Raw genomic sequence first — 13889 nt, forward strand, 5'->3', positions numbered from 1 at the left:
AAAACTACAGATTCCAAAAACAGTATCCAGACAATTTTTGAAACCTAGGTCTGGATTAGCTAGTCAGGCTAACTTCAATATTAGATGGGGGTGCCAAGGCAGTGCTTGCATCGTGGTGACATATCAGCTTGGGTGCTCTCTGGGGAGATTTATACAAATTCCTAGATTATCCTGTGTAAAGAAACATCTGAGATCAGTTCAGCATTTCTGCTTTTACTTTGCTACCATAGGTTTCTGTCTCATCCTTGAATGCCTGGGCACTAATTTTGGTGCCACCCACCGACAATTTTCACATATGAGTTTTTTGAGAAGTCTTTTGGAAAGATTCTGCTAAAGTAGTAATTGAAGCTTTCACACATTGCCATTTTGACAGTCAAACTTATTTCATTTAGCATTTCTTTATCTACAACCCTATGCTTTGTTTTACACCTGTTGTGCAGAAGTCACTGTTTCTGTAGATGTTTTTTTTACAGAGGTTGTGCACCATGTGGTCTGTGTCCCTCCCATCATGAACTACTAGATATATATGGATCCAGTTCTTGGTCATCTGTTCTTCTAAACTTCAGCCACAATTCCTCTACATGCTCCTGCCCAGAGTTAAATGTTACAGAGTTGCTCCCAGAGATGTGACACTATTTCTTCTTTATGTGGTTTACTAAAAATGTGCAACTTTAGTACTTATTTTAGTTCATCTTTGTACTTTGATGATAACTGTTGTTACAATTACCTCACAGTCGTAAATGCCAGTTTGAGTATGTGGCCTTTTGAAGAGATCAGGTCTATTTATTACCATCAGATCTAACATATTTCTGTCATGAGGAGATTTCCCAATTATCTAGGTTAGGCACTTATCAAAGAATGCTTTTAGTATTGTTTTGCAGGATGTCTTGTAGTGCCCACGACTTACAAAACTGTAATTATTCCAGTCAACTGTTGGATTATTAAAGTCTGCTCTATTCACTTCCCTTGATGGTGCTAAGTTACCTCCAGACAATTTTGCATGGTGCTTTAACTCCTGTATTTTTGGACTGATTTTCTTGTCTTAGCCAATATGGCACCTCTATTTCCCATTAGCCTATCCTATCAATATACACTTAGATTTACCCAAAAAATCTCACTGTTGTCAAGTTCAGGTCTTAGCTATCTTTATGTATCTAGTATTATGTGAGCTCTACAGCTCTTTAGGAGCATTCCAAACGCAGGCACTTTGTTATGAATGCTTCAGCAGTTGATGACTAGGATTTTATAATAGTCTGTTTGTGGGAGGCACTTCTTTGGATCTTGCATTAATATTTCAGGATCTCCTTCAGTTATTAGTATCTGGATTTCTTGGAGAAAAAAAGAAAAGGAATCCTGTGTGCACACCGTACTGTCTCACTTTGTAAGTAATTTGGTGGTCTGAGCAAGAAGTCTGCCTCTTAGGAAGATGAGACTGATAGCTCCCTCTTGAAACCAGGAATGACAGTAAATTATTGAGTAGGTTTCTATAGTCTGCCCTGATAGCCAAGTGTCAATGCGGTGGTCTGTCACGCTAAAGGGCCCGGGTTTGATTCGTGGCTGGGTCAGAGATTTTCTCCGCTCAGGGACTGGGTGTAGTGTTGTCCTCATTATCATTTCATCATCATCAGTGGAAGGCAGTGAGAAACCACCACTGGAATCACTTCCCTGGACACTCATGTGGTGGACCTCTCTGACAAGGCTTCCTCCATGACAAGACCTGCCATAAGGCAGAACACAAACTTACTTTTCTTTCTTTTTCCTTTTTTTTCTTTTTCCTTTTTTCTTTTTCCTTTTTTTCTTTTTCTTTTTTTCCTTTTAGGTTTGTATAGTATTACTATGTCTGTCTCTTAGGCAACAGGTTAGAACAGATGTTAAAATTGCCACATTATCTGGGTTTCAGAAATCAGAAAGCTGTTTAAAAAATCACTTTCAGTGATGGCAAGCAAAATATTTTTCTGCCTATGATTTCAATTAGCAACTGTCTTAAACAGTGATGGAAAAAAAATTGCCACACCAAGAAGGAGTTGTGCGACATAAACAAAAGTTGGTAGGTGCGTTTCTGTATTTTAAAGATGAAAGATGATGTCTATTAAAATTCTGTCCCAGTGACATGAGTGGTACTAGTAGTGTCACTATAAGGATGCTTTAAATACATGCTGTAATGGTCATAAGCATTATTTACCTTTGAGATTGGACATGGTGACCGGCCGAAGTGGCCGAGCGGTTTCTTGGCACTACAGTCTGGAACCGCGTGACTGCTACGGTCACAGGTTAGAATCCTGCCTCTGGCATGGATGTGTATGATGTCCTTAGTTTAGTTAGGTTTAAGTAGTTCTAAGTTCTAGGGGACCGATGACCTCAGCAGTTAAGTCCCATAGTGCCCAGAGCCATTTGAATCATTTGGACGTGGTGAGTTGATGTTAGTCCAGAATGCCTTTAAGGTGAGAAAGATCCCATTATCAACACCTCACTGACTTTGAACAACGTCATATAATAGAATTACAGGAAGCTGGCTGTTCCTTCTGTGATACTGCACAAAGACATGGTAGGAATGTAGCCACTATACATGACTGCTGGCAGCACTGGTCACAAGAATGTATCGTCACAAGAAGACCAGTTTCCAGATGACCACATGGGCCTACTGAGAGGGAAGGCCATTGTGTTTGGCATGTGACTCTCACACATTGTACTGCACCTGCAGCAATCTGAGGAGCAGTTGACACCATAGTGACACAATGAACTGTTCCAAATTGGTTACTTCAAGAACAGCTCTGAGCGAGATGCTATGTAGTGTGGATTATACTGACCCCAAACCATAGCCATTTGTGACTTCAGTGGTGTCAAGTGAGAGCTCAATGGAGGGCATGGTGGAGGTATGTTGTATTGTCAGATGAAAGCTTGTTCTGCCTTGGTGCCAGTGATAGCCGTGTGGTGGTTAGAAGGTGGCCAGGTAAGGGCCTACAACCAACCTGTTTGCGTGCTAAACATACTGTGCTGTGGTTTGCAGTATGATTTCATATGACAGCAGCAGCACTCTAATTGTTATCCCATGCACTGTGACTTGAAATTTGTATGTCAATCTGGCAATTCAACCTGCTGTGCTGCCACTCATGAACAGCATTCCAGGGCTTGTTTACAACAGGTTAATGCTTACCCAACATGCTTTACAGTGTGTCGACATGTTGCCTTGGCCTGCTCAATCACCAGATCTGTTTCCAGTCAAGCACATATGGGACATCACTGGATGACATCTCCAGCATCATTCACAAACAGCAATAACGATTCCTATACTGACCAACCAAATGCAACAGGCACGAAACTGTGTCCCACAAACTGACATCGGGCATCCGTCCAGCACAATGCACACACATTTGCATGTTTGCATTCAACATTCTGGTGGTTACACAAGTTATTAAAGTACCAGCATTTCATATCTGCAATGGCTCTCTCACACTTACTTTACCCTGTGATCTTCCAATGTTAATCCCTGACGTATGTTATACCTAGACAAATGTATTCCCGAAATTTTGTTACTGTGCATTAATTATTTTTGGGTGTTGCAATTTTTTCCTGTCAGTGTAACACTACTTGTGTTGTTATGAATAATTGAGGAAGATTAGGACTTAACTTTCTGTAGGGGATGTCAATATTCCTAAAATCACAGAGGGACTATGTTACACTTCCCAATTACATGTTACAACTGGAGACTACTCAGCAGGATGTTGTTATCAAGAAAAACAAAATTATCATTCTATTGGTTGGCGTGTAGAATATTAGATATCTTAATAAGTAGGCTAGAGAAGTCACAGAAAGACAAATACATAGGCTGAAGTTAGGTATAGGGGAATTAAAGAAATGCAGTGGCACGAAGAACAGAACTTTGGTCAGGTGAGTATAGAGTTATGAATACAAAATCAAATAAGGGTTATGCAGGACTACATCTAAAAATGAATAAGAAAATAGGGATGCAGATAAGGTACTATGAACAGCATGCGGAACACATTATCACAGTCAAGACAGACCCCCTATCCAGTATCCAAGACAGTACTGATGATGAAGATATTAAAATAAAATATAAGGTAAAAGAAATTATCCAGATCATTACAAGCGATGAAAATTTGTGATGGGGAATTGGTATCTGATAATAGAAAAGGGAAATGTACTAGGAGAACCTGGATGGGGGAAAAGGAAAAAAAAATAATTTTGCACAGAATACAGCTTCAGCATTGACAACACTTGGTTTAAGAATCATAAAACAAGTTTTGAAATGTATTACGGTGGAATCAATTCACCTGCTATAAATACCATTACTAATACATTTTTTATCATTATTTTGCTCTCTTTTACTTATGTAATATGAGAGTGTGCTGAAAAGTAATGTCTCTGAACTTTTTATGTGAGAACTCTTAAAGCACCTTTAAACTAAAACAGATTTTATTTACATTCTTAAGATTCTACATCTGTATTCTTCATGTCTACATATTTATTTCCCAACATTGTTACCCTGGTGATGAACACATTTCTCCCAACAAGAGACTAGAATGTTTGACTTTGTTGATGGAGCCACAACCTCGCCTCTACTTGCACCGCTTCATCACTACCAAAGTGAAGTCTTTGAAGGTGTTCTTTAAGGTTTGGAAACAGGTGGAAATTGGATGGCATCAAGATGGACTGTATGAAAGTTGATCAATGACAGTGAACCAGTGAACCCAAGGCATTGGATTGTTCCAGATTTGTGAGTGGTTTCATATTATCATCCCTTGTGTGTACAAACTCTTCGAATTTGATACTTGATTACAGAAGGTTTTTCTCACAAACCAACATAGTTACATTACACACGGCCATGTTACACATTACAATTTGGAGCGCTCTAGTGGGAGAAGGTTCAAATATGTGGACTTGAAGAACAACGATGTACGAGGGTTGACTGAAAAGTAATGCCTAAACTTTCATAACTCTTCAACAGTTGGCGACATTGGTATGCAGCAGGTACTGGCTTGTTCCATAGCCAATTTTCTACAGATTCAGTTGGCAGGAAGCCTTAGTATTAAACAGTTGTGTTGTTACAGCGTAAAGTATGGAACCCTGCGCAGATGGTCGGTCAATGTGATTTAAGCAATGTGCAGTCACTGAATTCTTGACAGCAGAAGATGTCACTCCAAAGGAGATCCATAAGAGAATGAAAGCAGTTCATGGTGATTGTGTTGATGTGAGTACTGTGCGTCGTTGGGCGAGTAAGTTTAAGGATGTCGAGGCAGTACCATCTGACCTGCCTGCCTGACAAAGAGTTGGGCATCCTGTGAGAGCAACCACCAAGTTTCACAAGCAAAGTGTCGACAGACTGATTCAGGACAATCGTCGTATCACTCAGAGAGAAACTGCAAGCACAATCAGCATTTCACAAGAATGTGTGGGTCACATTATTGCTTTTCTATCAGAAGATCTGTGCATGATGGGTACCCTAGATGCTGACTCCTGAAATGAAAGTGCACAGACTTGAAATTTGCAGAAATTTCTCTCATGTTACGAGAATGAAGGTGACGCCTTTCTCCTTTCAACTGTGAAAGGAGATGAAATGTGGGTACACCGTTATGACAGAACTGTGAAACTGTGGTTGTAGAGACAGAGTGTTGACTTCTTCCATGACAGCTTCAGAAAACTTGGTAATTGTTGGCAGAAATGTATCCAATTGGCTGGTGATTATGTGGAAAAGTGAATACTGGTAATTAAAGACAAAATTCCAAGGATTATTTCTACATTTGATTTATGAAAATATTCCCATCCAAAACCAGTTAATGAAGGTGGAGGCATTACTTTTCATTCAATGCTCTTAGAACTTTAATAACGTTTGTTTTATTTAAAAAGCTTTAAGAGTTTTCACATAAAAATTTTGAAGCTAACTTTTCATTAATCATTTATATATTCTGATAAGCCAAAACATTATGACCCCTACTTGATAGCATGTTGGTCCAGCTTTGGAATGCAATTCAGCAGTGATTCTACTTTGCATGGACTTGTCAGCTCCTCGGTAGGCTGCTGGAATTATGTGGCACCAGCTGCCTTTGCTCCAGTCATGCAATTCTCATAAATTATGGGCTGGTGATTTGGAGGCACAGTGCAGGCACTAATAGTGTCCCAGGTGTATTCTATTGGCTTTAGATTAGGTGAATTTTGTGGCTAAGGCATCAACATGAATTCCCCATAATGCTCCTGGAACCACAGCAGCAAGATTCTGGCCATGTGACACTGACAGCTATCCTGTTGGAAGATGCCATTGCCAATGGGAAGAGATTAAGCATGAAGTGATGGAGGTGGTACACAATAACGTTCACATAGTCCACAGTTGTCATGATGCCTTTGATTACTACCATAAGGATCATAGAAGCCTAGGTGAATGTTCCCCTCATCAATTAATACTGACCCCAGTAGCTGGCATCCATGGCATTGTACATATTTTGAGCAACCATTACAACTGTTCTTTTAATTGAGAACAATATTATCAGGTTCATTCTAATATTGGAAATAATTAATAGCACTGAAAAAGTTTTAATTAAAATTATTGATATATAATCTCTAATCAGAATAATGCCCACAGCAAAGTAGCACCTCAGGGAAATCAAAGAGGCCTGAATGCGGCTACTTTTGTTTTTAAATTATACTATATAAACCATGCATGGGTACTGTTAGCTCTCATCTTGTTTTCTGCACTCTTGAATAAGTCTACGTAGCTGCACCAATCGATACAGCTGGCATTTCCATGTAATGTGCTACGGAAGGGATCAAGGCACTTCTGTTAAGCTGCAAGAAAAGTGACTATAGTTAATTTATATGGGACAGACTTTAGGTACATCTTTGCCATAATATCACAGATTAAGAATATCTGAGGAATTGCATGTGCGAGAGAAAGTAGCGCTCAGTATTAAACTCTACTACATGCTTCATAACTGATAATATGATCTGTAGACTATACGAACAATGGAATTGGACACTTAGCTTTGTGAAAGTAAAAGCATACAAAGTTTGAATGACTGTATTGAAGTATAGTAATGGACCATAGTCCCCTTGCTATAATATCCTTGAGTGACGAACTATAAAAATCATGGACATTTTAGTTGTTGTAATTGCTGAGAGTGATTATAGGCTCAACCCTCCTTTTCTCTATATACAAAACACAATCATTCAAGATCATTTAATTATTATTAAATGTTGTTAATAAAAAAAACTAAAGTGATTTCCACAATAGCATGTGTAATAGTCAGTGATAATCATAAGAAAGTGGCAAACTGTATCTCTGGATGGCAGACGGTTCGATTATGAAATATTACAAAGCATAAATTGTGATTTAAAAGCTATTTAACATTTTATTTCCAATTCAATAGAAATAATACAAAATCAGAAACAGTGCGGATAAGTAGTAATGTTGGAAATAGGAAGTTGAAATAATAACTAACATCCAAAGATGTTTCGACAACAGCAGATTGATGGAGAGTGCTACACCATTCACCTAAATGACAGCATATCTGTATATGACCATCTATGTGGTGTAACAAGAAATTTAATTCATCAAACCACGTGACACAATCCCACTGATCTGCAGTCCAATTCCAATGATCCTGTGCCCACTACAATCATAAGCAACGATGTCATTTGGTGCAACATTGGAACATGTAGGGTTCCCCTGTTGCAGAGATTTATGTTGAGCAGTGTGTATTGAATCATAAGCTTCAAAATGCTGGTGCCTGCAGCAACACTGTACTCTGCCATCGGACATACAGCATACTACTGCCTATCCTGTTTTATAGACATGGTAAGCTTGGAACCTTCACATTTTGAGTTGAGATGTGGATGTCTAACACCTTGTTGCCTGCTCATAGTTTCACTGTTCTTCATACACTTTGTTCACAACAGTAGCTGATGAATAGCTAGCTTCCTCTGCTGTTTCTGAGATTCTTATTCCTCTGTCCATAACAATCTGCCCTTTGTCAAAGTCGCTTATATCAGCAGGTTTCCCCATTTGTGGTCTGTGTCATCGCTAGGGTGATTCCCCATTTGTCTCCTCTCTGCTTATATAGTTTCCTAGCTACATCATGTGCCTGCAGTGACACAAGTGGCATTCGGTGTCATGAAGGATACTTGTTGTAATGTTTTAGGTCATCAGGGACATCCTTATTTTTATGTAGTCTCTTTTGGAACAGCCCTTGATTGCTGTTAGGAATCTTATTTCTGCTGCTTGCATCTAGGTTTCATCTCTACACTTTATCATCAAAGTCCTGCTCCCATACAACAAAGCTGGGTCAGCCATTGTTTGAATGTAGTGAATTATGTGTGAAACACGGTGTAATAGCTGTGTTGAGGGTCTTAAGTACCACAATAAATTCTTTGGAAAAATATGAGCATGCAAGGAAAAATATTGCAGTGTTTGGGAGGAACCATGTTCATATACCTGCCCAATTCAGGTTTCTGCGAATTCCACAAATCACTTGATGCAAATAGTAGGATGGTACCTTCTAAATGCCATGACTAATTTCGTGCTGCATCCTTGCCCAATCCAAGATTTTGCTCCAAGGAGATAGTGAGGCGCAGGGGAGGGCAGTTGTCTCCTCCCACTCCTGGAAAAAAAATCTTTGCAAACTGAAATCACATCCAGCCCCACAGACTGACCATGAGATGAGGGTTTTGCAAAATTCATCATTAAAAAAAAAAAAAAAAAAAAAACAGGATTGTCTTACATTCACAGCTGAAGCTCTGGCAATTGAACTCAAATCCAGATTTTGAAGGATTGGGACAGTGGCACTAGCTGGACCAAGCACTAGGACAAATGTGGGGAGGGGAGTCGCGAGTAGGCAGTAAGTTTTGTCATACTGGCAACCCTGGGGAATGTACCCCATGTACATTGAGCTTTGTGGATATCTGTCATGTTTAAACTGTAGTTTGCCTAAACTGTGAATGGTAGCTGGAATTGAACTGACTTTACAAATGGACAAATACTTAACAATGGTATACATTTTTACAGGAGACAAATTGTGAATAGCAGTAAAAAACACTCAGGTTTCAATAACCTTTCAAATTGTCACAAAAATTATAAAGATTAAAAAATTCAAGAATGATGAGGTGTTTCCAGAAGCTACATACCTCTATGAAATTTCTTTATTTGCATCTATCGGTTTCACATAAGTATAGATGCATCTTCAGGTTTATAATGGTCATGTTTTCATAATGTAGATGGCCAATTATGGAGCCCCATCTTTCAGGAAGTTATTCACATTTAACAATCAAATCACATTGGTGGGCTGTCAAATTGAGTACACCCAAAAGATGTTTATCAAAATGTACAAAGCATAACTGCTGAATGAGCCAGGCTGGGTAACATCCCATAGGATATATTACAGGATTTGGTTGACACCAGATGCATAAAACCAATGTAAGTAAAACTTAGTTCTGTGTGATGTGTGTAGTTCCATGATATTGGTAACAGGCCGATGTGTTGTAAGCAGCCTATGGAGGCTAACAATACTTCTCAATTTTATTATGACAACCCACCAATGTGGTTTGAATCTTAACGTGAATAACTTCCCAATTGCTGAGACTCTGTAACTGTCCATCATCATTATGAAAGTATAACCATTACGAACCTGAAGAACCTGATGTGAAACTGTAGTTGTGAATAAAGCACCTTCATGCAGCTATGTGGCTTTTGGAAATTCTTTATCAGTCTTGACTTTTTCAGTTGTTATAATTCCTGTGACAATTTGAACAGTTATTGTGTGCTGAGAGTTTTCTATACTTATTCACAATGCCTCTGAGCTGTGGTTGCACTCCCCAGAAAGTTGTTTGTAGGAGATAAATTAATGCTAAAAACAAAACAAAAAATGTTTCCACTGGACACTTGAAATGTGGAATGACAAATGAAACATGAGCTGCAAAAATAGTGCTAATACAGCTACTGCTCTACAGCACTGTTGATTTTGAAGGTTAGCAACACATGATGACATGCCCTGTTAACATAAAATGGCACAATTTCTCCCAATTTAGCTGTAGGGAACTGATTTGACAGCATATTGCTGTCATTCAGCTTGCTTATATTGTCAACGCTGTAAGAACTGTAAATTTCACCAAATGATAATGGATGCCATGACTCTGTTGGGTAACGTAGATGTATGTGTTCACTGTTTATAAGTGATTCATGCAAACAACACAATGCTAATTCTAAGTTAACTGTGATTCATGAAGGAGAGACCACAAATGACAGTGCAACAGGAAAAAAATGTTGGTGCCACAGAAGCTAATATTCACAGGTGGATTCAAATTAAAAATAAATTAAAGAATGTCTGTTCTATGCAGCAAATTTTCAGGGGACAAGCAAGGAACGTTTCATGAATGGGAGCAGTGGGTTGTTCATTATGTATGTGAGAAACACAAGTTATGCTTCCCAATTACTTGAGAAACTGTATGAATGAAGATGCTGGAGGTAAAGTGGAATCTTCCAACTACATGCATTGCAAAATTCAAAGCAAGTACTGGCTAGTGGGTGAGGATAATGAAGAGAGTGTAGCTTATGTTGTGACACAGAACAATGCTAGTTCAAGGACTTCACAAGGTTTCTGACAAAAAATTATTTGTGTATCAGCATCGTATAATCATTCTAAAAATACTTTTGGTAGGACATTTGGGCAATGCTCATCAGACACCTGTTTATTTTGATATGTCTTCGAGTGTGACAGGTTTTAAAAGTGTTCATATAAGAAGTTATAACAACAAAAAGATAGAGTAACAGTAATGCTGGGTGCACTATGAAATGGAAGGAAGCTGCCCCTATATGTGATTCTTTGCAGAAAAACTATACCAAAAGAAAACTGCAAGCAGGACTCCTCTTTAGGTGTCAAGAAAAGTGATGGGTGACAAATGACCTGAAACTATAATGAAGGTACCAAAATAGTAGTGCATGTCCAATGCCATGAAGATTCAGATGACGGCATAATATGGGAGGAGTGTCAGATGACTACAATGATGATGATTACCACCACCACCACCCCTAGTACTACTACTACTACTACTACGACTAGTGCTAGAACAAGGGTGGTTTGAAAAGTTCTCGGAAGGGAACAGAAAAAAGTACTTACATCAATGAAACTTCTTTTATTTCTCAATGTAGTTTCCTCGTAGATTAATGCATTTGCTCCAATGATGTTCCAGTGCCTTGAACCCATAATGAAAATGAGTTTCTTCCAGGCCTGCAAAATAGTTGTCAACTCCAGCTATCAATTCTTTGTTTGAAGTGAATCTTCACCCACCAAGAAAAATTTTCAGTTTTGGGAAGAGGTGGAAGTCTGTTGGAGCCATATCACATGAATAAGATGGGTCTGGCAACAATTCATACCTTAGTTCATGTAATTTTGGTATGGCAACGGCACATGTGCGGGCGCGTGTCAAGAGTCGTGGCACACTTCTTGCAGATAATTTTTTCATTTCTAATTCTTCAGTTAAAATGTGATATAGCCTTTCAGATGACATCTGGCAAGCATGATTAATTTCACACACTTTCAATCGGCGATCCTCCATGACCATTTTGTGCACTTTTGCAATGGTTTCTGGAGTAGTGACACATCTTGGCTGACCACTGTGTGGATCATCATCTTAACTCTCCCAACCAAATTTAAATTCACTTGTCCACTTGGCAACAGTTGACTATGAAGGAACAGAGTCCCCCAGTGTGTTCTGGAAATTGGCATGGATGTCCTTTGCTTTCATACTTTTCTTTACGAAGTACTTAATCACTGCTCGAATCTCGATTTTTTTTCCATCTTCACAAATCAATACACAGGAACAACAACAGAGCCACATCACTGCCATAACTCTCTTCCAAGAGTACTGACATGGCACATGTTTACAGGCAACACGCCGACAACTCGTTGCATTAGCGCTGACCTCCTTGGTGATTCCGAGAACTTTTCAAACCACCGTCTTAGTAGTAGTAGTAGTAGTAAAAAAAAAAGTGCTACCAATCAGTATTGGCTTAGACAGTAAGCAACAGGGGAAGTGAAAATAACAATCAATGTAAACAAATTCTTTTAGTTTTTACTTTATTCCTGCTTGTATCACCAAAGCAGTGGATAAACAATAAAAGGCACAATTTGGAATAGGTAAAATGTTAATTTCTTTAGGCACGTACTTAATACCAATAAAACAGTTTGTAATTTTGATTACTCAGAGAGAGTTAAAAAATAAATTTCTCAAGGAGTCTCCATTTTTTCAATAAAAAAAAAAAGAGGAGGAACGCGCGTGCGAGAGTGCAGCACTTATCTTCAGGGTTGTCATATAGTCGAGTAAATATGGTAATTCAGTATCAGTGTGAAGATAGCCAAAACATGTAATGATATTGACAGATAGTAAGTGTACCCAAAACCGCTTCTCCTGAACTTTCAAATTGATTTAAACATTCACTGTGCACATTTTAAGTATCAAGATTGTTTTTGGTGCCTAAAGTTGCTATGCAAAATGTTAATTACCTTTGAATATTAATTTAGTAAATTCCAGTACATACAGATATCTAGAATACAAGTTCAGTTGAAGTGAAGAATACTGTGATTTGGTATTGTCTTGTAAGTAAAATACTGCTCCTCCAATGATAGACCACACAATATTTTTCATGAAGAATTATTTGACTGTACTTACTGTACAACATCAGTAATAGGAACATGAAGTGTTCGCCTGTCTAGTGTGTTGACTGTGATTGTTAAGCCTATTAGGGCATCAAGCAGTGATATATGAGCCACCATGATGAGGTCAGTGCCCTCTCTTCTGAATCTCTCATGGGGACGATCTTCAGTCACAAACATTATGTCAGCTGAAATACATGTCTTATTTTAGTAATTTTAATACTATACTCTGAATGTAAATTTATATCAGTTTTTCAACAGCCTATATGCTATTTTATAAAAATGGTTCTGTATTGAATAGGCAGTTATGCTAAAAAAATTCAAGAATCATTTTGATACTTCTGTAAATATTTGTGCAGTTTCAACTATTACTGTCCAAGATGATGTCTGTCTATTAATTACAAACATATATAAATAACAAAGCCATAATGAAAAAATAAACAAGATTTCCTATTACAAAGAAAAGGCTGTATTCTGCACAAACAGACAGTTTGCCCAGAATAAATAAACAAGGGAATGAAGTAGGCAAAATTATGTCCTTAGCAATCCAATGACAAAGGTAAAGCAGTGCTGGTGAAAATAACCAGGATCCACTATGAAGTAAATGGCAATAAAGAATACTTGTAAACAACAGAAGACAATAGTTTCAATAAGAGAGAAATTTGATAAGTAGCAGAAATACAGTGGTACTTTACAGACTGCAAACAAAAATGACTGAATAATAGTGTGACACTGTCATTTAGTGACATGTCATTAATGATAGTGTTCTTAACTGGTTGTCCACCTATGAACACATCATCTTCCAGAGTTTACCCTCAACACAGAGGATGTTAGCTGCCTGCTGAAGACCACTGGCCAGGTGTCACCCTTGTAGCATGGGGAAGAACTGTCCATGAAATGCTTTTGAAATAGATCCATACTAGTAAGTAAGAGATTTTAGAATAAAATGTAAACATAATGTTAAGCTAGGATAAGATTTTCTTTCTGCTTAAAGGAACAAAAGGTTCAAAGTAGATGTAAATAGGTAAGATATTTAACCAAGCAGACATAAAATGATAAAATTCAGGACAAATCTTATTAAAGTGGAGGGGAACTGGGAAGTAAAATTTTCTAGGTTTGAACAGGAAGTTTGAACAGCCAGCCTTACTCAATAATGTTGAAGTATCAACAGCTGCTAGCTGGGAAGCATAAACATATCAGTGCTGTTACTCAGTCAGCAAGACAACAACCTTG

At 38.2% G+C, this 13889-nt stretch overlaps 1 protein-coding gene across 1 annotated transcript in view; it reads right to left on the reverse strand.

Annotated features, from left to right (window-relative positions):
* The window catches only part of LOC126419590 (dnaJ homolog subfamily B member 13-like), a gene marked incomplete at its 5' end in the record, with an annotated part of 96579 nt that overhangs the window by 7087 nt on the left and 75603 nt on the right, over window positions 1-13889 (reverse strand). Inside the window, one exon of the mRNA XM_050086776.1 lies at window positions 12673-12844. Within this exon, the coding sequence (XP_049942733.1) occupies window positions 12673-12844 (172 nt within the window). The remainder of the gene's footprint in view (window positions 1-12672; window positions 12845-13889) is intronic.

Source organism: Schistocerca serialis, chromosome 9 (genome assembly GCF_023864345.2).
Source record: "Schistocerca serialis cubense isolate TAMUIC-IGC-003099 chromosome 9, iqSchSeri2.2, whole genome shotgun sequence".
Classification (NCBI taxonomy): Eukaryota; Metazoa; Arthropoda; class Insecta; order Orthoptera; family Acrididae; genus Schistocerca; species Schistocerca serialis.